Source organism: Psammomys obesus, unplaced genomic scaffold (assembly GCF_907164565.1).
Source record: "Psammomys obesus unplaced genomic scaffold, mPsaObe1.curated_primary_1811, whole genome shotgun sequence".
Taxonomy (NCBI): Eukaryota; Metazoa; Chordata; class Mammalia; order Rodentia; family Muridae; genus Psammomys; species Psammomys obesus.
Genome location: NW_026587215.1, coordinates 1,694,307 through 1,718,769, shown reverse-complemented (window position 1 = coordinate 1,718,769; position 24,463 = coordinate 1,694,307). Strand labels below are relative to the sequence as shown.

The 24,463-nt window shown below is 44.8% G+C and overlaps 2 protein-coding genes across 3 annotated transcripts in view; one reads left to right on the top strand and one right to left on the bottom strand.

Moving 5' to 3' along the window:
• The first annotated feature begins 2,568 nt into the window (after positions 1-2,568).
• On the top strand, positions 2,569-21,282 carry Ddx17 (DEAD-box helicase 17). 2 transcript variants are annotated; one of them, XM_055602936.1, is made up of 13 exons: positions 2,569-2,854; positions 5,333-5,483; positions 6,620-6,719; positions 7,687-7,820; positions 8,303-8,368; positions 9,795-9,936; positions 10,248-10,408; positions 10,498-10,670; positions 11,621-11,731; positions 12,163-12,224; positions 13,164-13,223; positions 17,343-17,579; positions 18,435-21,282. In XM_055602936.1, the coding sequence occupies exons 1-13, from the start codon at positions 2,805-2,807 to the stop codon at positions 18,938-18,940; spliced, it is 1,953 nt and encodes a 650-aa protein (XP_055458911.1). In that variant the 5' UTR covers positions 2,569-2,804; the 3' UTR covers positions 18,941-21,282. The 2 variants fall into 2 exon arrangements, with proteins under 2 accessions (XP_055458911.1, XP_055458910.1); XM_055602935.1 differs by having other exon boundaries at positions 17,343-17,585.
• The window catches only part of Kdelr3 (KDEL endoplasmic reticulum protein retention receptor 3), a 10,707-nt gene continuing 7,522 nt past the window's right edge, over positions 21,279-24,463 (bottom strand). The window contains exons 3-5 of the mRNA XM_055602938.1: positions 23,696-23,854; positions 22,767-23,019; positions 21,279-21,898 (exon numbers count right to left, since the gene is read on the bottom strand). Coding sequence (XP_055458913.1) covers positions 21,858-21,898; positions 22,767-23,019; positions 23,696-23,854 — 453 coding nt within the window. The 3' untranslated portion in view covers positions 21,279-21,857. The remainder of the gene's footprint in view (positions 21,899-22,766; positions 23,020-23,695; positions 23,855-24,463) is intronic.

The window sequence follows — 24,463 nt, the reverse complement described above, 5'->3', positions numbered from 1 at the left end:
AACCCAGGTGTTGACAGCGTGCATTATGAGGGGTTCAGCAGCACCCCTGGCCTTTAGCCTCTCGCTGTCTCTACATGTCAGTGGAACTCCCCCCTTCCCCGAGTCATGACAGTAAGAATGCCGCTGACTTCTTGGGGTACAGACTGGTAAAAAGCGGAAAGGGCACAAGTATTCAATGTGGTTGCATGGGAAAGGGGGACAAGAAGATTCAATGGTTCCGCAACTATATCTTCCCAAAGCGGCCACGCTGAATAAATCTGCCTTTTACTACTTATTTGGCTGTTTTGACTTCTTGGGAATGGGTGGCCGGTGACTTCTTAGGATATAGACTGTGACCCCAAGTTCAGTAATACCCCGACATTATCCGTTGTCTCGTAGGGAACACTGGAAACACTGTTATTCGCCCCTGATGCTTCAGTCCTCCATATCCCAACCACCAGCAATTCACTGGCTCCATCTTCACAATCGAATCATTTCTCCCTAACCCAATGGTATTAACCGACACCAAATTCCACCATCTCTGCCTCACCGCTCCCCAGCAGGATCTCACTATGTAGCGCTGCTGCTCTGGAATTCACTATGTAGAGCAGACTGGCCTGGAAAGATTGCCCTGCCACTACCTCTCCAGCGCTGGGATTAAAGGAATGGGCCACCAGGCCGGGTCTGCACAAATTAACTGTTTCTGCCCTTGTTGCCTCTCAATTTTCACTGCAGTCAAAAGGGCCCCTCTTTATGTCACTACTTTAAACCAGAGATTTCCACCTTCAAGAAAATCAAGCTCTTTAAGTGGTCTCCAGGTCCTTCACAACAAGGCCCTCGACCGTCCTTTCTCCTTGCTCTAACTCTAGCCACACTTGGACTAGGAGCTTGCATAACTGATCTTCCCTCTGACAGGGTCCTTTCTTTAGACCTTAGCTCAGATGTCATTTGATAGGTGGGGGATGCCTTCTGAGAACACCCAATGTCATTCCATCTCAGGCTGTAGCTACCCCTTTTCTCTCCTGTTTTATTTTTTGGGGTTTTGGAGATGGTTTCTCTGTGTAGCCCTGGCTGTCCTGGAACTCACTCTGTAGACCAGGCTGGCCTCAAACTCGAGATCCACCTGCCTCTGCCACCTGAGTGCTAGGATTAAAGGCGTGCGCGCCACCTCCTTCAGGCTTCCCTCCAATCTTTTTTGGGAGTGCTATGTACTCAATCCAGGGCTTCCTGTTACAATCAGCCCGCACTTTTTCCATGGCCTCCACCCCTGCAGCCCTCCACTTTCTTGTTCCAAGTTAGCAAAGTCTAATAAACATGTCATCCGACTCCCTCTCTACAGAATAAACTCTGAGTAAAGGAATGTGTTGATTCCCCAGTGTCCCGGCATCTAGCACAATGCCTGCCTCTCCATGACTGTCTTTATGGCCAAAGTGACAAGTGGACAGGCTCTCAGAAAGCCAATAACCCGGGCAACTCTCAGAACAGGAGAAAAGACTCAGCCTCCAAGATGTCGGCCTCCTTTCTCCGCATCTGTACTAGAGGTCTCAAGGACGCTGCAGCCTCACAGTTTTACAAAGCCAATTTGGCCAAGCTTGTGTGGCTTGGCAGCGTGCAGGGATGGCAAGCACAATAATGTAGGACCTGGGTGGCACACGCAGCCTGGCCTGGCCTGCCTTCCCCGCACTGGGTCTGCAGACCCCTGCTTGGAAAGCCCACCGTTTCGGCAGCCGCGGACCCGAGCCAGGAACCCAGTTTCTTGGAGGTCAAGGCCCAAGGCGCCCGCTTTAGGAAGGTCTCCGGGAAGGTGTGGCTCCTGTGTGAGCGCTTCAACTGTGCCCAGCGAGCACACATTGTTCGGAAAATGCAACTCAGGGCGACCTGAGGAAAACACGGGGTGTCTTTTAATCCAGCCACACCGTCGGCCCCTGCAGAGGGAGACACACGACGCATACAACATGGCTGCGGCGCCACCGCGGCGAAAGGCAATGGGAAGGAAATGGCGCCGGGGCGCGTGGCCAGCGTGGAGCACACAGGGCCTCGGGGCGAGAGGCCAAGGCCATCCAAGAAGGCCTCAAGACTCCGGGTTCTAGTGCCTACAGACCCCCCCGAAGCCTGACCAAAGCAACATGGACGGCGGCTATTGTGTCTGCACAAGGCCAGCCTCAAGCGCCGTTTGAGCTCGGAATGCTGGGAAAAGTCTATTCTCTAAACAGAATGCGCTACGAAGACTGCGCATCCTCGCAATAGAGGGCAGGCCAACGACGCAAACAATGTTACGTCGCGCCGGAGGCTCGCCCCACCCCCACCCTACGTTCTAGAGCTGGCGGCGCGAGAGCGCTACGCCCGTTGCGTACACCGCCTTGTTTAGGTGGGCTGACAGGAGCGCCCGTCTCCGTCACCGACGTAAATCGATTCCCAGAATGTCTGTAGCATCGCGCGGAGCCCTCCAGGCGCTGTTTACGTAGCGTCTCGGCCGTGCGTAGCGTTAAGTTGGAGCAGTCTCAGCGGCCGCCGCCATTTTGTGCAGTCGCTGGGAAGGGAAGGAGACGCCTAAACCGTGGCACCGCCTGGTTTGCGCGTGACCAGACCTCCCCACTGCCCTAACAGCCCCGATTCTCTGTGTTTTGCTCCCGTCTCCGACGAGAGAGGCGGCGACGGTGGCGTCTGCGACGGGAGACAGCGCGTCGGAGCGAGAGAGCGCCGCGCCTGCCGCCGCCCCAACAGCGGAGGCGCAGCCGCCATCGGTCGTCACTAGACCGGAGCCGCAGGCCCTCCCGAGCTCGGCCATCCGTGCCCCGCTCCCAGATCTTTATCCGTTTGGGACCATGCGCGGAGGCGGCTTTGGGGATCGGGATCGGGACCGGGACCGCGGAGGGTAAGGGGGAGGTGCGGGCGGGGGGCGGGGTGGCCCGCGGAGCCCGTGGCTCACGACGCACAATGGCGGCGGCGCGCGGGCCGCAGGCCCGGCCGGGCGCCTCTGCGGACTGCGGGCCTGGCTCGGAACGGACAGGCCGGCCTTGTCGCCCCTCCTGGCCCGCCCGCCGAGCATCTATGGTTCCCCCCCCCCCCGCCCCCCCCGCAAGCCGCAGCGCCTGTCGGGGAAGAACCCGGATGCTCAAGTTCCGTCTAGGAAAAGCGGACTTGACATGGTTTCCTTTCCGTTATGCCTCCAGCTGTCCCTGTTAAGGGAGGGTCTGGAGTGGAGAAGACCTTTTTACATGCTAAACCAGGCTTTACCCCTGCCCCGTCACGTTTGGTTAATTGGACGCCCCTTTAGATGGGGAGTGATAGAGTTGCCTTCTGTCTAGAAGGTCGAAGTTGGGAGAGCCAGGAAAGCAGGTGACATTTTATTTATTGCCCATTAAAGAGCCAGTTGTACTTCAGAATTAATTTTGAGGCCTAAGCTAGTAAGTTTTGTTTCTATATTTTAAGTTGACGTAGGAAGCTTTTGTTGTGTTGGTAGAGAAATCCTTGAAAGTGTGCCCTGGAATCTGTACACTGAAACCATGCTAATGTTGTTCCTGACACCTAGGGACTGGGAACAGTTCACCTCTGGGATAAACTCTGGGTGTGCTTTTTATTGGATACAAAAAAGTCTTGGCTGGTAGCGGTGGCACATGCCTGTAATACCAGCACTCAGTCAGAGAAAAGACATGTTGATCTCTGTAAGTTGAAGACCTGCCTGGTGTAGTAGTGAGAGAGCCCACCTCGAAGAGGGGGGCGGGGAGCCTTTAAAAGTAACAAAAGTATTGAAAGCAAACTAGACCCCTAGAGGTGTCAAATGCCAGTGATCCCAGCACTGGAGACTAAGGCAGAAGCTTAAGCGTTCAAGGCCAGCCTGGGCTACACAGATCTTGTGTTTACAAGGTTCAAAGTGGGAGGCAGTTTTAGAAAGAAAATGAAAATTCAGTTAAAATAAGCCGTGTAAAGAAATCTTAATTTTAGAAGCTTTATTTTTTTTTTTTTTCCTAGATCATTAAAATTCAAGCAGTGTTGGCTTGCAGCAAGAATGGAAATAACACATGGGAGCCACACTAGACTCATTTGAGTTAGGCTAGAAACTTCTTAAAAATTGGGTTTGAGCTTTTGATTTTGGTTTTTTGATTTCGAGACATGATTTCTCTGTAGCCTTGGCTGCCCTGAGTTCCATTTGTAGATTAGTCTGGCCACGAACTCATAGGGAACAGCCTGCATCTGCCTCCCAGAGAAAGATCACAGCTGGGATTACAGGCGCGTGTTACCGCACCCAGCTGGATGAAATTCTTTAAAAGTAGTTACTATCAAATTTTCTCCAGTTCTGTAGTGGAATAAGGAAATGAGGTTTTAAAATGCCTTTAAAAGCTCTGTACTTTACATAGGTTACTCCAAGTAAAGATGATTTTAGGATTTGTTCTAGGAAAAGTAGCTTCTAATTTCTTACAGTTTAGGTTTGTCAAATGGCCATATTTGTATTCTTGTTTAGCTTGCCTGTTTGTTGTAAAGGATATATAAAAAACAAGACTTCATTTTAAATCTGTTTGGAGCCAGGGTTGGATAGATCAGACTGGCCTTTAACTCTGACCTTGCCACCACCTTTTAAGCGCTAGCATTGCACATGTTCAATACCATATCTAGCATTAAACCTTTTCAAAAACAAAATAAAAGACTTTAGCCTACATATTAATTTTTTTCTGTAACTCGGGACCATGTGGCTACAAGATTTATGAGGGTCTGCCTCAAAACAAGAATAGTACTATTTGGGGAAGAAAAAGGAGATAGAGTAAAATGTATAAATATAAAATAAAGATCAAGACTAGAGAGGAAAGTAGTACAGCTCTTTATTTTGCCTCTTTCTTAAGAATAAACTAAAGGTGAGCACTAAGCCCTTAATGTCCCAAAGTTTGCCTTTGTAGATTAGTGGAGAAGTGCTTGCCCCAGCATATGGCGAAATTGGCCAAAAAGCTGTTACACTTTTGAGGGACTCACTTGAAGCTTGTTTTTCTCCACAGTCTTGCTCTTGCAGTTTGAAAGATTATCCTACCCTACGAGAGGGGTCCTGTGAAGGTTTTTCTCCATGCAGAATCTCTAGTACCAGTTTAGAACACTTGGTAAGAAGTTGGTACCCAGTAATTTTGTCAGATGGCTAAAATAGGTGGTAGTACTATTCTCTGTATCGAAAACTGAGGTGCAGAGAAGTAAAGTTTGCTCCCAGATCACACAGAAAGTTGCAGGATTAGAATTTGAATCTTGTCTAGTTTCAGTCTACGCTGTTATCCTTAAGATATGTAATGTTCTTTTTAAAGGGGTTTCCAGGAACCATCGCTAAACATGGGCAGTGGGTGCTAATGAATCTACATTTTCTTGTGTCTTCTAGGTTTGGAGCAAGAGGTGGTAGTGGACTTCCCCCGAAGAAGTTTGGTAATCCTGGGGAGCGGTTGCGTAAAAAGAAGTGGGATTTGAGTGAACTCCCCAAGTTTGAGAAGAATTTTTATGTGGAACATCCAGAAGTAGCAAGACTGACTCCGGTAAGAAAGAAGGGTGATAGAGAGAATGTTCAAGTAGAGGTTAATAATCCAAGTGTTGTTTTGTGCTTTATGTTATATTAGGTCAGATCTTTTTAAGTTGCTGTGGGTTTGTTTTGTTTTGATTCTTGTTTCTGAGACAGGATTTCCCTGGGTAGCCCTGGCTGTCTGTCTTGGAACTCACTCTAGACCAGGATGGCCCCATGCCCAGAATTCCACCTGTGTCTGCTTCCCAAGTGCTGGGGTTAAAGGCATGTGTCCCCACCACTCAGTTTGTTTAAATAGTTTTTGTTGTTGTTTTGCTTTGGTTTTTTTGCTGTTGTTTTTGAGACAGGCCCTGGCCAACGTGGAACTTGGTATGTAGCCCAGGCTGCCCTCAGACTCAGAGATCTCCCTGCATCTGCCTTCCTTACTAAGTTGCTGGGAATAAAGCACATCACCGTATCTTGACTTTGTGTTATGTTTTAATTTTTATGTGATGAAATTATTGTATGTGTGGCATGGTCTCACTGTGGCTGGCCTTTAATTTGCTGTCCTGTTACTTCAGCTCCTGGACTGCCAGGGTTACAGGTTTCTCTTTTGTTAAACCCTGAGCAAGTACTCAATCATTGAGGTGTTTGTTTGTTTGTTTGTTTTTAAGCAGTGTCAGCCTCAAACCTTAGCACCACTTGTGTATAAAGTTGTGACTACACCCTCACAAACTTAGTTTTAAAATAAACTAAAATTGTATATTTGTGTGCTTTTAACCACCTATGTGTATTCTCTACCTAAAGGTGATTGCTGGTCTAGAAAAATTATATAATGGAAAGAGCATTTGGGCCCAAGTTCTGCGGTTTGTAGGCTGTCTCACTATGTAACCCTGGCTGATCTGGGACTTGTTTTGTAGATTAGGTTAGCTGTGAACTTGAGGTGATCCTTCTACCTGCTGTGCTGGGATTACAAAGCACTGCCTGGCTGCCTAGGAATTCCTCTTGAAAGGCTTTTTTTCCTGTGGAAAATGGAGCCTCTTAGTCATGTGCATCACAAATTTGAATTCATGTAAGATATATTTATCATTGTGTGATAATGAAGCTTTTAAATTGAGAACTTTTGTCTTTCTTCATCCTCCTCCCTCTCCTCCCCACCCCTCCGGCCCCCAGTATGAAGTTGATGAGCTCCGTCGAAAGAAAGAGATTACAGTGAGAGGGGGAGATGTTTGTCCAAAACCTGTCTTTGCCTTCCATCATGCTAACTTTCCACGTAAGTATTCTTTACTCCTACATTAATTAAGTGGTAGGTTGCTAAAGGTTTGGAAAGGACCAGGATTTTGTGGACAAGACGAATAGAAAACTTTTCTGTAGGAAAGATAGTAGCCATGTGGCAGCAGCGGTGGCGCACACCTTTGATCCTAGCACTCTGGAGGCAGAGGCAGGCAGATTTCTTGAGTTTACGGACAGCCAGGGCTACACAGAGAAACTGCCTGTCAAAAAAGAAAGAAAGAAAAGAACAGATTGTAATTTAGCAGGGCTTAGTCAGATGGGTGAAAGTGTTTAGACTACCTAAATTTGATTTTTGGAACCCACATAAATATGAAAGGAGAAAAAAACCAACTTGATGAAGTTTTCCTCTGACCTTCACAAATTCACACTTTATCATGCATAGATTCAAAATAATAAAGGTCAAAAATGTTTTGTTTTTAAGACAAAGCCTCTAGATCAGGCTGGCCTGGAACTCAGAGATCTACCTGCCTCTACTTCCCAAGTGCGAAGACTAAAGGTGTCTGTCACTACACCTGCCTTTAAAGCCATTTATTATTTATACAGTACTTTGCCTGCATGTATGCCTACGCTCTAGAAGACGACACCAGTTCTCTCTAGATGGTCATGAGCCACCATATTGTTGCTCGGAATTGAACTCGGGACCTTTGGAAGAACAGCAAGCACTCTTAACCTCTAAACCATCTCTCCAGCCCTCCCCTGTATTTTATAAGACAACAGAATATATAGGATATAGTGTAAACTTCGGGAACAGTAAATGAGTTATGGGCCCATGCTCTTAGGTTTGTTAGAATAGTTCTTGAGCTAGCGTTGGCCTGGCCAAAGGTTAGTTTTAAAATTCTTGGAGAATGATAAAGCTAAGTCTTAGCATCAGTAACTGCTACTTTTGAGACCTCGTGTGTGCCTTTACTTGTACTAGTGAAGGCAGTGATGTGTTTACTTTCTTACAGAGTATGTAATGGATGTGCTGATGGATCAGCACTTTACAGAACCAACTCCCATTCAGTGCCAGGGATTTCCTTTGGCTCTTAGTGGCCGGGATATGGTTGGCATTGCACAGACTGGCTCTGGGAAGACATTGGCGGTAGGTACCAAGTTTTTGACATGGTAACTTTATTATCCTAGTTGTCTTATATTTTCTCAGGTTTTTTTTGGGGGGGGGGGTGTTTTATTTTGCTTGAGTTTCTCTGTGGTCCTGGCTCTTCGAATTCACTTTGGAATACACTGGGCTGCCCTTGAACTCAGAACTGCACACCTCTGCTGCCTACCAAGTGCTGGGATTAAAGGTGTGCTACCATGCCCACCTCATACTTCTTAAACTCAGTTAAAATACTATATGTGAGCAGGGGTAATCTCAGTGAGTAGGAGGTCAGCTTGGTCGATGTAGTGAGTTCTAGGAAAGCCAGAGCTACATGGTGAAACACTGAATTCAAAACCCCAAAAAGTAAAATATGTGCTTTATTTTTCTGACTTTCCATTAGGCCACTGTTAATTACTAATTTAACTTGGAAATGTTAAGATAAATGGCTTAGGTTTGTATAACATTGTTGTTTCATTCTTCCGCAGTATTTGCTGCCTGCAATTGTTCATATAAACCACCAGCCATACTTGGAAAGAGGAGATGGCCCAATTGTAAGTGTGTTACAGTTTTGTAATTTTTAAGATTAACTACATGGAATAATGTTGTTTGAATTTTAGGCACTGTGTCTAAAACCCAACTTAATTCCTTTTTTTTTTTTTTTTTTTTTTAACGTTTATAGTTGTTTTGCCTGCATATGTCTGTGTACCATCTGCATGTGTGTGCATCCGTGCAGAGAGAGTGCGTGCATGCGTGTTGCTCATGGAGGGTACACAAAGCATTTTAACCCCCTAGAACTGGAGTTATAGACAGTTGTTACCTACAATATGGGTGTTAGGAATCAAACCCCAGTCCTCTAAAAAGGACTAGTGACCTTAACCACTGAGTCATCCCTCCAGCATGTCTTATTTGGGATTAAATGTCTTACCCATAGTTACACAGCAATGAACTGAATTTGAGGCATTCTTCCTCTTTTTGTGCTTCTGGGTATCTAACTTGTGCCCTTGTGCAAATACCCCACCATTTGAGCTCCACATCTCTAAAACTACTCTTTGGGTTTTGTATTAGGGGGTGAATTTAGGGCCTGGTGTGTGTTAGATAAATATCCAGCCACTGGGTTTATATCCACAGCTCTCAAGCACAATTCTGAAAAGTTAGTGGATAACTTGTAAGGGTCAGTTCCTCCCACCATGTGGGTCTCAGGATCAAGTTGTCAAACTTTTTAATGTAGACTAGGCTGGTTTTGAACTTAAAGAGATCATCTTTCCTCTGCCTTCTGTGCTGCGAGTAAAGGTGTGTGCTACCATTGCCCAGCTGTCATTTTTTTATTTTTATGCAAGGTCTCTCATAACTAAGCTTGGCCTCAGATTTGGTTTGTAGCCAAAGCTAGCCTTGAACTTGGTCTTTCTGCCATAGCTTCTTAGGTGCTGGCATTCTAGGCATGTGCGCCAAGCTTAAATTGTATGTGTACTTCCTGCTGATATTTATAACTTTATTGCATGGGTGTTTTTAAGCCACTTGTTCATCTTGTGGGGTTAAAGGTAGGTAATACAAAACTGGGTGTGATTGTACATATCTTTAGTCCTCCACTTAGATAGGTTGAGGCAGGGGCATGAGAAGTTCACGTATAAGTTCAGACTACATAGTTCAAGTCCCTGCTTGACCCTGCTTTTTTGTTTGGTTTGGTTTTTTTTAGTAGCTAATACATGGTGTAAACCAACCTAAGTGGGTTATTTATGCTTCATCTAGTCATAACACATCAAAGTGAGCCAAGTGGGGAGGTCACTAGTGTCCTTTCTATTTCTAAATAGTAAATTATTTTCTCACAAGCAAGTGTGCACTGCTGCTCAAAACTGAAAGACGGTAAGGGAAGAATTAGTACCTTTTGATTCTCTGGGTGGTTTTCTTTTTTCTTTTTTTTTTTCTGTTCAAGTTGGGGTGGTTATCACAAGTTTATTTCCCCCTCCCGCTTTGTTTCAGTGTCTAGTGCTGGCTCCTACCAGAGAGCTTGCTCAGCAGGTACAGCAGGTGGCTGATGATTATGGAAAGTGTTCTAGGTTGAAGAGTACATGCATTTATGGAGGTGCTCCTAAAGGCCCCCAGATTCGAGACTTGGAAAGAGGTAATTTTTTTAAACAATACGTTGTCATGTTTTGTCAATTCCTGTAAATGAAATTGAACAAAACGCTGGGCTCTTGTGAAAAAATTCAGTATTTTCTATAGTGTAGAAATTCTTGGCATACAGTTCTATCAGCTACTTTGTGGGGAAAACTTGTGGCTAGAGACAACCTACTGTTGTGGAGATTTCTTACACCATACATACTCTTTGGTTACTGTACAGTTAGCAATTGCTGTAAATGTGGCCACTAGGGCTGCTGCTTACAAGTTTCTGTGTACTGAGTTTTCAGAGAAGACTTTTTTTCTGCCCTATAGGTGTTGAGATTTGCATAGCCACTCCTGGGCGCCTAATAGATTTCCTGGAGTCGGGAAAGACAAACCTTCGCCGGTGTACTTACCTTGTATTGGATGAGGCTGACCGAATGCTTGATATGGGCTTTGAGCCCCAGATCCGTAAAATTGTTGACCAAATCAGGGTTTGTAAAGCTGATATTTCACTCTACTTAAATCTGTTTGACTGTCATATGGGTCCTTAATCTAAAGGAAAACCTTCATTTCTTGATAGCCTGACCGGCAGACACTGATGTGGAGTGCAACCTGGCCAAAGGAAGTAAGGCAACTTGCAGAGGATTTCCTGCGTGATTACACCCAGATCAATGTGGGCAATCTGGAGTTGAGTGCCAACCACAACATCCTGCAGATTGTGGATGTCTGTATGGAAAGTGAAAAAGATCATAAGTATGAAAAGAGACTTCATTGTCTTATTTTGCTATAGTATTTAGTTTATATTTGAGACAGGGCCACGTTAGGTATCCTAAAGTGGTCCTCAAACTCATGATCCTTCTTCCTTAGCTTCTCAAGTGCTATGGTTACAGTTGTACTACATCATAGCTGAGAAAGCCAGGGTTTTGGTTTTGTTTGTTTTTTTTTTTTTTTTTAGGTTGAAAACATTCTGTCATTCATTGGAGCATTGTAGTTGAATGTAATCATCATTTGAATCCAGGCTTTTTAATGCCAGCTGTATAGTTTTTAAGCAGGTTTAAGATTTATCTCAGGAGTGATATCAAAAACATCAGACCTGCTTTGAATCTGGTATGAATTAGTTAGGATTGAATTTTTATTTACTTGATGTCCTGGTGTAACAGGAGGCGACTTTGAGCCTCTTATCTCCCCTGTGCTGGCATATGCTACCAAACTTGGTTTACTTCTTGCTGGGGGTTGAACCAAGCCATCATGCATGCTAGGCAAATACTGTGATCACAGCTTAAATTAGTTTTCATTGTTTATGTTCATGCACTGTGCCCATGAAGTCAAGAAAAGAAGTCATATCTCCTGGGGCTGGAGTTAGCTGTGCTTGTGAGCCACCCATAGTGGATACCTAGCACTCCAGAGTCAGGCAGATTTCTGAGTTCCAGACCAGCCAGGGCTCCAGGGAGAACCCTTGTCTCAAAAAACCAGAAGAAAAGAAAAAGTTAGGTTTGGGGTCTCTTTCCTTTTTGGAAGAGAAGATTTTTGTTACGTAGCTGAGGTTGGTCTCGCACTCTCCATTCTGCTTCAGCCTCCCAAGTGATAGGGAGATTGTAGACATGTGCCACCATACTCTTAAGTATGTAGCTTTGGGGCTTAATATCTGTGTGATTGATGTAAAGATCTTTTCTGTGTGATGACTACATTGTTGGTCTTTTCAGGTTGATCCAGCTGATGGAGGAAATCATGGCAGAAAAGGAAAATAAGACTATAATATTTGTGGAGACAAAGAGGCGCTGTGATGACCTCACTCGAAGGATGCGCAGAGATGGGTGAGTACAGCATCTAGATAACTTTATGCCAGCAGTTCTCAACCAGTAGAGTAGGCCATGACCTCTTTGAAGGAGTCGAGAGACTATTTCACAGGGTTAGCATATCTGGTGTCCTGCATATCAGATATTTATTTATATTATACTTTATAACAGCAAAATTATAGTTACTGAAGTAATGATGAAATTTTATGCTTGGGTCACCACAACACAAGGAACTATATTAAATGGTCTTAGCATTAGGGAAGGTTGAGAACCACTGCTATGCTATGCTATGCTAAGGCAGTTGCAAGTGTGTGTGTTATTTTAGCCTGATGTATAATTGTATGTGTAAATGAGCACAGTCTTGTATTATGTAGCTTAAAGAACTTGATCAAAATTTGTACTAATATTTCTTTTGTAAAGATTTCTAATATAAAATATTCTTCTGATAGTTGGCCAGCTATGTGTATCCATGGAGACAAGAGTCAACCAGAAAGAGATTGGGTACTTAATGGTAAGACTAAAACTAAGCATTTTCTTTTGAGATAGGATCTTACTTTGTAGATCAGGCTGGCCTTGAACTCAAAGAAATCTACCTGCCTCTGCCTCCCAGATGTTGTGTGGGGGGGTTTAAAAGTGTGTGCTACTATGCATAGCACAATAAAGCTTTTTGACGTCTGTCATCTCCCACCTCCAATTTATAAAGAACCAGATAATAGATTATTTTGGGGAGTGGTATCTGCACATAAACAGGAGGTCATAGTATTGCAGATGTGGCCTGGGTGCCTTCCCAACAACAGTTTTATTTGCCAAAATAAGTATTGTACTAGACTTTATTTATAGACTAAAGTTCACCCAGCCATGTTCTAATTCATTGAACTATGGTGTTTTCAATATATCTTCAGAGTTTTTTAAAGTTTAGAATAATATAAATAATTTTTTCAAGTGAAAAGGGCTGGAGAGATGGCTCAGCCAAAAGAGCACATACTGCTCTTTAGGAGGCCCTATCTATCACCCATGCTGGTGGCTCAACAGTCACCTGTAATTCCACCTGCAAGGGGATTCTGTGCCTCTGGGCACCTACACTCAACATATGCAGGTGAATGCACATAATTTTGTCTGCTTTCAAGACAGGCTCTCATGTGGCCTTGGCTGTCCTAGGACTAACCATGTTGACCAAGTTGGCCTCAAACTCAATCCTCTTGCCTCTGTCTAAGTACCAGGATTAAGAGAGTGCTACCATTCCTTGGCTGTAAATTTTTTTAAACTTTAAAATACTTTTCTTTAAAATTAAAATGGCCGTGGTATAAGCTGTAAAAAGGTACAAAGCCAACATTGTGAAGGCACAACCTCTTGGTTGTGTGGGGGAATGATTTTTCTTTGTTCTTGTCTTTTATAGATGGTCTTTAGCCTCAGTTCCCTAACTTGCCCCTCCCCCCCCCTTTTCTTTCAGAGTTCCGGTCTGGAAAGGCTCCTATCCTCATCGCCACGGATGTAGCCTCCCGTGGGCTAGGTTTGTATAGATAGGGTCTCTTGTCAGTGGTTTGTTTCTCTTTTGGTTTTAAAATTTTCTTGTCATGTCAAATTTAGAATTGTATGTATGTGAGTTTAGTCAAAAGAGAGTATTAAGTATGATTCTACCACCCCCTGTAATGTTCTTTTAACTTTTGTGGGGTCTTTTAAATACTATTTTGGGTTTTCTGTGGTTGGTTCTCTTTTATTTTCAAAGTTTTGTCTGGCTCCTAACAAATAGGCTTTGGTCTGCCAGCACGGCTTAGGCATGACTGTGAAGTTACAGGGAGAGGAGTCATTCATTTTACAGCTTAATTTCTTAGTTTTGTTCAGTTTTCTGGCTGGATAGAAGGAGCATAATTAAACCTAGCTCTCAAAAGCTAGTTTCTCTAGTTTTCCCCTTTTACCAGCGTGTGACTACAGATACAAGGATGCCACTTCCATGATGATTAAACAAAACAGGTTTGATTAAAATGTAATGTCATTTTATGGAATCTGCATTGCCCAGTATTACTTCATTAAAAAATGATGGGCAGTTATCCCTTCTTTTACCCATCATTTGGCTATATAGGCATATTGTCCAATTTAAAAGCTTAATCTGAAGATGTTCGTATTGAGCTTTCAACTGCTGTTTAAGATACATGCAAATAGCCCATGGCACTTTGACCTTTTGAGAACGGAACAAGTCTGCACCCAAATGTTTACATTGATAAGGATTAGTTCAGCTGGGTGTGGTAATACGGGCCTTTGATCCCAGCACCTGGGAGACAGACAGACTGGTTTCTTTAGTTTGAGGCCAACCTAGTGTGTGTAGTCAGTTACAGACCAGCCAGGCCTATACTGTAAGAATGTCTCCAGAAGAAGAGATTGTGACAGCTGGGCGAGGTAGTGTATGCCTATAGATTCCAGCACTTGGGAGCCTTAGGCAGGAGACTCAATAGTTTGAGGTCAGCCTAGGTTATATAGCAAGTTATTGTTTTAGAGAATGGAAATCCTATCCATCAGGAGGGAACCATTATTGATGTGTTTAATTTCCTGTTGAGTAAGGTGAGAATTGCCAAATTTCCCTGTGTAATTTAACATAGAGGTGATAAGATTGAATGCAGCAGTGATGGAGTCTTTTTATCATTCACTTTAACTCCTCCTTCAGAGGTAGTGCCCTGCAGCCATGGTGGGAAGTTGCCTCTTCCCTCTGAGGTCATGTCTGGGTCTGTGCCCTTAGAACTGGGGCCTGTTGGGAAAGGAGGCAGAAGCCTGAAAGCAGTTTACTTAAAAGCTTTCAGTAATGGTGGTTTTTAAAACAGGCTTGCTATGTGCTGGTAGCTTCTTTGTGCATCTTGCCTAGACAATTAAAAATCTTTGTTCTATGTCCCCTTGCATATTTTCAACAAAATCAATTGGCTACCATTAGAATAACTTAGACTCTTCGTCCCACCCTCCCTCATTCAAGTGAGGGGAAGAGGGAAGGTGCCTGAGTCTGTTTCTTGTTACTCAACATCAGTGCTTGTTTTGGGCCCCTTTGTTTGCTGCCTTGTAAAAATCAAAAGGAGGGAGAAAACCCACCACAATGGCAGAATTCTGACCAAGGTCCTACAAGATCCTGGAAAGTGAAGGCTTCTACCTCATAGACAGGGGTGCTATTTTCAGCTGAGTCACCAGGCCTTTTTTCACTTCTGTGGAGCGATGGTCTCTTAAATGATCCCTTCAGGTAAGTTCTTTGACTCCCATAGTTTCATAATAGTCCTCTCAGGTGACCACTGTTCCCTTTACACTGGGATATTTTTTATTTTGCTTTTTTCTTTTTTTTTCTCTTTTTGTTTAAACTACACACTGTTGAACTAAAAGTATTGAATTTATTTTGTTTTGTTTTTTAACAGAAGCTTTGATATCAACTGCAGATCACTCAGTACATGGCTGAGGCAAATCTACATTGTCCCGAAGCCGCTCTAGATGAGCCTGCTGCCTAGTCTTAGACTCTCCCAATTAGTGATTGGAGTTTCAGGCCATGGCGTAGGGCTTTCCAGACCTCAGGCTCTCCCAGGCCACTGGCCAAAACACATAACTTTCCACTTCTTACCCTGCTACAGCATCTTCTATAGAGACAGCAAGATAATATTGTGGCAGTGCACCAGTAACCTCAGGGCAGCCTGGACTGGGGAGAACCAGATTCTGTGCTTGCTCTCAGGTGACCCCAGGCAGCTGTGCACACAGGACACCTTCTAGTATGAAGACCTTGCACCGTGTCCACCCCCCTTGTCAAGCCCCTCCAGAAACACTTCCAGCTGTTAGCATCTGAAGCCCCAGTGCTTGCTGCTTGGAAGCACACTCCTGTGCATCCAGTTGCAGTAATTCAGCGTGCTCTGTTTCCCATGTCACTCAGTGGAAGTGGCTAAGGAGCATTAGCCAGGCTCTGAAGAGGTGCTGGGAGTTAACCCCTTCCCTGACCCCACCCCAGTCTTCCATCCTTGCCCTGTAATATTTTTTCTTTGTGACATCAACGACCCAAGCCGGAGACTCAAGCTGCCCCCTGTGATAAGTGCCTTCTCGTCTTTCTGGTGTGATTCAGGACTTTAGGGGTCAGTAAAGACTGAGGAGCCTTTATTGTAATAAGAAACAGACATAATGCCCCTACTTCACACGCCCCTAACAACAGCTGAATTTTTTTTTTCTTTTTAATCTCCCCTTTCCCCTGAAATTAATCCAGTCTGGGCAATAGATGCGGTCTGACCCTTTGGATGTAACTTTTTTTTTTTTTTAATTTTTCTACAATCACCCCAATTACCTTGGGGAGGCGTTGGAGGACCTGAAATTTTTACCTGAACCCAGGTTCTCCGGCGCATGGCAACCAAATGGGGCTACAGAGAAGCATCTAAGCCAGTTCACAGAGCGAGCGTGTGTGGGGACTTCTCACTGCCACGGACCCTTGATGCATGCTCCCCGCGCTCCAGTGGTCCCGTGTCAGAAGGCGGAGTTTTCGAAAGGAGGCCGCCAAATATAAAAGGCAAAGAGACGGGATCGGCTGCAGCGGTTTCCCAAAGGAGGAGGGAGTGTGCATCGGTCTGGTAACAAACAGAGAATGTTTTTTAATTATTTCTATCACAAAAATCTGTGTTTTATTTAGGATATTTTCAGAATATTCTTTGTAAAATGCAGATTTTTTTTCCCACAAAAAAATAGGATTCTGTTATTAAATTTGTTTGTTAAGTAGGTTAAAAACTACATTTAGCTGAAAGCATTACACTAACATTTACATATTTTTAAGTTTTAGGGGGTTACCCAGCCCAATTCCTAGCCATGTACCGAATATTAAATGTGTGTCTCAAGGTTTCATGATTTTTTCCCCCTGTTCTTTGACTATTGAATGTCCAGGTCACATAGACAATCTGATCATTGAACAAGTACTAAGTTTGCAATAACCTTGAGTTGAGTGGCGGGGGGAACCTCACTTGAGAAGCTGGGCTTGGTAGTACAGTGAAATTTTAGTGTAATGTGTTCTTGTGGTGATTGAAAAGGGAAAGTTAATCTGGGTGCTCACGCAAAGCAAAATAGGTGTGCATTTTTTCTTTGGTTTGCTTTTTAAATACAAGAGCGAGAAAGAACCTAACTGTTTAGTTTGAGAATGTAGTGTGTAGATGAAGTGCCTTTCCATGTTGCTCTGTGACTGGTCTGAAGGTAAGTTGGTTGTGTTGTTGGTAGACTGTGCCAGGCTTCTCCCAACAGAGTAGAAGTGATTTGGCCCTGCACTTTAATGGTTTCTGGTTTCTTCTTCATTCCGTCTTTGAAAGGGGTGCCACTATAATGTGTCAGTTTGAACTCTGGTCTTAGTGTAGCTCCTGTCAGCGTACTGTCACAGAAGAGGCAGGAGTTTGGGGGTTTAGAATGGGGCTCCCATAGGATTATAGCAGATGAAGATGCAGTGCCCGTGTGTGTCCTGAGAGTCACTGATCCTCTTTTACTCTGTTGGGATGAGTCTTTTTTGTACCTACTCAGAGTGGTGACTAACTTGGTCTTTTCTCCTCTTGCTGTCATCTGCATTCGTGCTTTCCACCTCTTGGCATGTCTTTACCTTCTCTTTCTCTGCCACACCAACCTACACAATGACTCATCATTGGCCTGGAAGATGTGGAAGATGTCAAGTTTGTGATCAACTATGATTATCCAAACAGCTCAGAGGATTATGTTCACCGTATTGGCCGAACAGCCCGGAGCACCAACAAGGGCACTGCTTATACCTTCTTTACCCCAGGGAACCTAAAGCAGGCTAGAGAGCTGATCAAAGTATTGGAAGAGGCCAATCAGGCCATTAATCCAAAATTGATGCAGCTTGTGGACCACAGAGGAGGCGGAGGAGGAGGGGGTAAGGGTAAGTCCTGGAATTTTCCAAGGACTCTTTCCTAATGCTGATTGTGCCTTGTTGAGTTTTTCTTTTTTCTTTCTTTTTGTTTTATTTTGATGTGTAAAGGTGCTTGCTTAGAAGTCAGAGGAGAATGCTTAGTGGTTTTTATGACTTCATTATAAGTCACAAAGTAAGTTTTGTCATTGTGGTATTGTAGCCCAGTATTTCTGTAGTTGAGAATTTATGACCCTTATTTTTTTTTTAAGTTTTGGGTCACATGGTGCATGTTCAAAATTAAACTAGTAGTACATGCCTGTGATTCTTAATTGGTGGAGAAAAGGCCAGGTGTGTATCTTTTTGGAACTACTTGAGTTTCATAGCTAGACCAACTTTTAAATACTTCTAAAGCTAAACTCTTGTTACTTCTTATACCTTTGGAGAATTAGGTAGTTCTGCATCATTTTGTCATTGCTTACTTAGCATTGTTAGTTGAGGCTTATAGTTGAACTACAGTTGTGAGTTGCACTCAACTCTAAGCTCCTGGCTCCCTAGCTTAGTATGTTAGCTTTGTTTTTGTTGCCGGATGTGGTGGCGAGTGCCTGTAATCCCAGCACTCAGGGAGGCAGAGGCAGGCGGATCTCTTGAGTTCTTCGAGGGCAGCTTGGTCTGCAAATTAAGCCTGGGACAGCCAAGCCTGCACAGAGAAACCATGTGTTGAAAAAACAAGAGATTGTTTTTGTCACCAAGTTGAGTAAAGTATTGGCTAAGAGACTAGCATTGCTGACAAAGATGTGTCAAGTATTTCTGTGGCCCCTGTATGTTCACTTTGTCTGGATCACATACTTGGCATTAAATATACTTTTCTCTTCCCACCAGGAGGTCGCTCTCGATACCGGACTACTTCTTCAGCCAACAATCCCAATCTGATGTATCAGGATGAGTGTGACCGGAGGCTTCGAGGGGTCAAGGATGGTGGTCGGAGAGATTCTACAAGCTACAGGGATCGTAGTGAAACCGATAGAGCAAGTTATGCTAATGGCAGTGGCTATGGAAGCCCAAATTCTGCCTTTGGGGCACAAGCAGGCCAATACACTTATGCTCAAGGCACCTATGGGGCAGCTGCTTATGGCACCAGTGGCTACACAGCCCAGGAGTACGCTGCTGGTACCTACGGGGCTAGCAGCACCACCTCAGCCGGGAGGAGCTCCCAGAGCTCCAGCCAGCAGTTTAGCGGGATAGGTCGATCTGGGCAGCAGCCACAGCCGCTGATGTCACAGCAGTTTGCACAGCCTCCAGGAGCTACCAATATGATAGGCTACATGGGGCAGACTGCTTACCAGTACCCTCCTCCCCCTCCTCCTCCTCCTCCATCCCGTAAATGAAACTGCTTGGTGGGAGTGACTCCTGCAGATTAATTACATCTAGAGGAACACTCTTCTCTTTTACCCTTCTAAACCTTTTCATTTTTTTTTCTTTTCCCAACCATTATGGTTTATCTTTTTTTAATGCAGATTAGTTAAAAATTCACTGCCAGGTTTCTTCTGCCCGCCCAAAAGATCCAGTCTGTAATAACAGATTTTGTAAGGAAAAAAATATATATATATCTATATCTATATGTAGCTGACTGGAAAAGATTAATTTCTTCCCCCATTCTAACGCATGTTGAGGATATTGAGCTATTTTTCATCTTAAAGGTATTAGGCGCTTTTGTTGAGCCTGTTTATCATTGGGAGGGAGGGTAGGGAAAGATGAATTGTTCGCAGGAGATGGCGTCTAATCTTTAGACTGGGAGGAGCCAAGAGGGATTTCCATGCACACTGTCCATGGTAGGTTTTAGGTTACTGAAGTTAGATAACTCAGGCTTGATAAGTTTTAAAGACTGCTTTGTCAGTTAATTTGGCTGATGGCTCATTATGTGCATTCAACAGAAAATTCCTAATTGGTTTTCTTGTCATTGTCCCCCACCCCCCTTTTTTCCTCCAGTTAATAAAAATTAGTGTTAGGTTGAGTTAGAAATTACATTTCTGAGTTCACATGTTTTGTTTTGGTTTTTTTTTGTTTTTTTTTTTAAGTTTAAAAGAGTATACATATGGCATTGTTTTTGCTGGGTAGACTAGCACCTGGTTTTCTTACTGAATATAATAACCAGGACCATCTAAAAGTTGTTCTAGCCAGATAGCCACTATGAGCTAGTGGTAAACATCAGTACTTAGCAGAAACTTCCCAGGCAGTTGAATCTACAATGCATCTTTAGAAATGACGGACTGCATACGAGCAGATCTTCCTCTTAAACACAGTATTCTTAGAGCTAGAGTAAGAATGATTTCGTGGGCTGCTCTGCCCGCTTGGCCAGGCTCTCCTGAGCAGGACCGCTGAAGAGCTAGTCTCCTCACAGCCTGTTCTGTGCGGTGCTTTGTAGCAGCTGGAGGCGCTCATCCTGGGCATCCCTTCGCCATCAGCTTTTCACAGGTAGGTAGTGCTCACGGAGCACTAAAGCCCAGGTCCACCCTACTCTTGAGTGTGAAAGTGGGTGAGCTTGTCTCATCCCTTTATTAAACGCTTTTCCCCCCTGAAACTTGTAAGAACAACAGTTGAAGCAGGAAAGAATATTCTGCTCTTCTGTCTCCCTGTCAGTATAGGGCAATAGATGGCTACAGTTCCTACATTAGATCACAATGGTGGGACCTTCTGTGTTGCTGTTTCCTGTGCTGTTCGTTCACAGAACAGTTAAAGGAGGAGGCTCCACTGCATTCCTTGGCTGTGCCCTGAGGGTGCTTGCTGCTTTATAAAACGTAACAGTCAATATACTTGACGTTTTTCTTCCGGAAGAGAAAAGGGATGGTTTTGAGGGACTGAAAGTAGGATTCAGTGTGCAACAGAACAGGTAGGTTGTCGGCATATGCTGGATTATCCGCATGTGAATGCTTGGCATCCTTTTGTTCACTGTTTTACAGACTGAAGCCAAGGGAGAGAGATGGGCACAGATGTGTGGCAGCTGTGCTCGTTGCTTTGAAACCAAAGTATGTGTCCTGTCTGTTTCTAAGCCTGCCAAAAGGAAGTGTCTTATCCCTGACACTGACCAGCCTGTTAGAGATACTTCTTTCTACAACCAAATTTATTTTTATTTTTGATTAAGCATTATACCATGGGCTGTCCTGTGCTAGTGCAGCTCTTTTAAAACATCCCTTCTATTACCGCCTCTGGGGATGAAGCAGCAGCTAGGTTGCTTACCTCCCCTCTTCATCAGAGGCATAATCCAGATAAAAGCAGATTCCAAATTTCAGCAGCTCTTTTGGCCTGGGTACAGCAGAAAACTAGCAGTTTTCCTACTTGGCGCAAATGACTTGTGTCTCCTTGTCTGTCCTTTGAGTTCTGCTCTGAGAACAGATGTGGGCAAACCTTTTGAGCTGGGTTAATTGCCTTCGTGATTAACTCATTTAGGAAAAGGGCTTCAGTATTAGGCTGTGGGCTGTTTCTCCCGACCTCCCTAACAGTTCATTGTGCAGACTTGTCATCTAAAAGGTTGGTGGCTTTTGCTTGGATCAGTGCCCTGCTAATGCCCATGCTGGTCGCTCAACACATTCCTGTCATTAAGACTTGAATTGTAGGTATGATGTTAAGGCACAGGATGCTAAGAGCTATGTTACTACTATTAGTTTGTAAACTGTCCTTTTGATACCATCTTGTTTTCTTTTGTAGGTATAAATAAACACTTGACAATAAAGGTGTGAATTTTTTATTACATTAAAACTAAGTGTAGTTCTAATGTTTTCCTCCAAGCAGCAAATGTTGGGAGGTGAATGTGCTAGTCATCCTAGTTAGTACCTCAGACTTGGTAGGGGAGGGTGGAATTGGTGAGTCTTGGCACAAGAATCTAGTTACACAGTAGATTAGGAGTCCTAAGCATTTGGCAGAGCTGGTGATTTGGATTGCTTGCAGGTTAGATGAAGTGTGGAAATTGGTTGTGTCACTAACACACACCAGGTCTTCAGTTAAGCACTGACCTAGGAAATGTCTTTGCAGATGGATCTGCCCATTCTTTGGCATGAACTTTCTATAGTCATAAAGGAGCAATGGTCATTCATGGAGGAGGTACCTTACTTTCCATTCACTGTAAGGCACCATTCTTGGGCGAAAGCACCAGGTGTTACATCATATCCAGGATGGGTCCTGCTGATGTTGAGCTAGGAAGTTTATCAGTGCTTTGTTTCAGTTTGCACCAATCATTTTAAGTCTCAGGTCTTAGCTCTTCGTCACCAAGGAGAGCAATCCAGATGGTTGGTTCTGTGGCCCATCTCATCAGACTGGCATTGGTAGGCTTAATTTCTTTCCTTTAAGGACTAGAAGAAAATAGAGAGTGATGTAATTTTTAAAAGATTTTGGGTCTGCACCCTCTCCCCCCCAAACTGGTTTCTGTGTAGCCGTTGCCATCCTGGAACTCTAGACCAGGCTGGCCTCAAACACATCTGCCTGCCTCTGCCTCCCAAGTGCTGGGATTACAGGTGTGTGCCACCACCTCCCAGCTCCAAAAAAGAATGTTTTACCCCCTTTTTTTTTTTTTTTTAAGTTTCACTGACCTTGGCTATCCTTGAGCTAGACTTGCCTCTGCCTTCCTAGTTTTAGGATTAAAGGCACAGCCTGTTACAACCTGCTGTCCCTTCAAAGTTGCCACCTTGTAGGAGGCATTAATTTAGCAGAAACTCCATCTCAGGTTAGCCATGTCTTTGTCACCTTTTGTCCCCATTTAGGTTATAGTTGTAGATCAAATAGTTAACATCAGCACATCTCTGTTCCGTTCCCATACCCTGTGCATCTCTTTACCCTGACCAGTCTCCCTGCATGGCAGTGCAGAGCTGCTGGGCTAGTTGAAATGAGTTCTTACAGATGCCTCGGTGGTGCCGTAACAAGCCCTTAATGATGGCCCCTTGAAGCCCCCAGTGAACCTAGCTGGCTTGGGTGTCAGGGTTTATGCCTTGCTCTTGCCTGCTTTAGAGGTTATACAATTATGAGTTAGGTTTCCCAGCCAGGTTGGTCAAAAGCCTCTTCCCAGTTCTCCCCTCTGTACACACATGATTCCCTTTGGTCTGTGGTTGGCCCTCACCCATCCATCCACATAAGCTCCAGAGGGATGGACTTGGCCCTGCTCCCTCAGACCAGGTGGAATACCATATACAGAGTGCATGGTGACGTAGAGCCAGGAGTGCCTACCTTTGGTCACATACAAGTAGAAGAAGTCACAGTAAAAGATGGTTTGTACTACTCCAGACACCACGGAGATCTGGTCATAGAAATTCTCTGTCTGGTACCGCCTGATCCAGTTAGCCAGGTAGAGTGCCCGGTACAGCCCCAGGAAGAACAGGTAGTGAGTAGTGATGGTCTCGGCTTCCCCAGTCTTGCTGATCATGAAGAGCTGTGGCAGGATGGCCACTGACTCCAGATAGATGGAGAAGGTCCAGAGGACCTGTGAGGAAAACAGTAGAAAAGGCTGGGAAGGGTCTGTTGCTTTAGAGGAAGGACCCACGTGTAGTGAACGTGTTTGCTGAAGAGAACAGTATCACCCAGATAGGCTCAGTGTTAGCTGCCTCAGCTAAGGAAGGTCTGGAGCCAACAGGCATGCTTCACCATACCAGGTTTAAGAAGTTGTGTGTGTGGCTTTTTGGGGTGTTGGAGATAGAAGCCAAGGCCAGATGCACGTGGGGCAAGCACTCTCCCAGTGCCCCCAGCCCGGAACTTCAGTAGTTATACCATCCATCATTTATGGAGTGTAGTCCCTGCTGGTTCTAGCAGTGCAAGCATGTCCGCAAGGTGTTTTCATATGTATTTCTCAGTTTATATGACATTAAAGACGCTGTCAAGGTACAGCCCAAGCATGCCAGGGTATATCGCCCATATGTACCAGCATAGGACCTCCAGAGATGCTTGTTCTTGAAGTCCAGGCCTGCTGAGTTAGCCTGGAGTGCTCTTGGGGGCACAAGGTCCCAAGAGAAGAAGGGCCAACCACCTGCTTAACTCGAACCTCCTGACTGAACAGATGTGCCCCCTTTACTGCCGGGTGGGGTGAATGGTGAGCAAAGGGCTGGTAGCAAGCAGGCCCGGGTGACTGAAAGAAGGGATCGCTGCCTTGGGATGACACTCACCTCCATTGGTGCATAACTGTAGTTCACCAGAAAGGAAAGGCCCATCACTGGGACCAGGAGGAACTCCAGCCGGAACGTGTCATTTTCAATGTCAAATGTTTTCCGGAACTTCCAATAGATCATGTACACTGTGACATAGGCGCAGAAGAGGAAAACAACCTAAAGAGAGATGGATGTCTGTGAAATCATTTAACACTCATGCTAGCCGGGATATCTCTAACCCGGAGGGTAGATTCATGCATGGGTTGGAGGTTTCCATTAGAGTCAAGGGAGTAGCTTCTCTGATGCTGTCTGTAGAATCTTTTTGTAGGTCTGGGCAGCCTTGGAACTTGCATTTCTAACAACTTCCCAGGCTGCACTAATGCTTCAGGTAACACTAGGCTACACTGGCACAGAGAACTCTGTCACTTACCTCCCACTAGGACGAGAGACACGTGCTGTCTGTAGTATGGGGTCTCACGCCCTAAGACCACCCTCAATCTGTCTCCCCTACAAGAGAATTCATGGGCAGGACCCTCCTTGGAATCCCCCAGCTCCTCACTCAGCACAGATGGAAAGGTGATGACCACCTTTCCATTCCATTACAGATTAGACACCTCATCCTGCCACAACAAGGCTGGGGCTGCAGAGAAATGAACTAGCCAGCTGGTCCGTCTCCAGCGATTTCTAAGCAGACGGTGATTTTAAGACCCTAGCCTCATATTCACACTGAGTTTAAATGCTTTAAAGGTGACAGCATCCTCCTCCTCCTCCTCCTCCTCCTCCTCC

Bases quoted from the DNA above. Each gene is read 5' to 3' on its own strand.
- Ddx17 (XM_055602935.1), top strand. From the start codon at position 2,805: ATGCGCGGAGGCGGCTTTGGGGATCGGGATCGGGACCGGGACCGCGGA. The intron at 10,671-11,620 runs GTATGAAAAGAG...TGGTCTTTTCAG, and splicing joins GAAAGTGAAAAAGATCATAA to GTTGATCCAGCTGATGGAGG. The intron at 17,586-18,434 runs GTAAGTCCTGGA...TCTTCCCACCAG, and splicing joins CGGAGGAGGAGGGGGTAAGG to GAGGTCGCTCTCGATACCGG.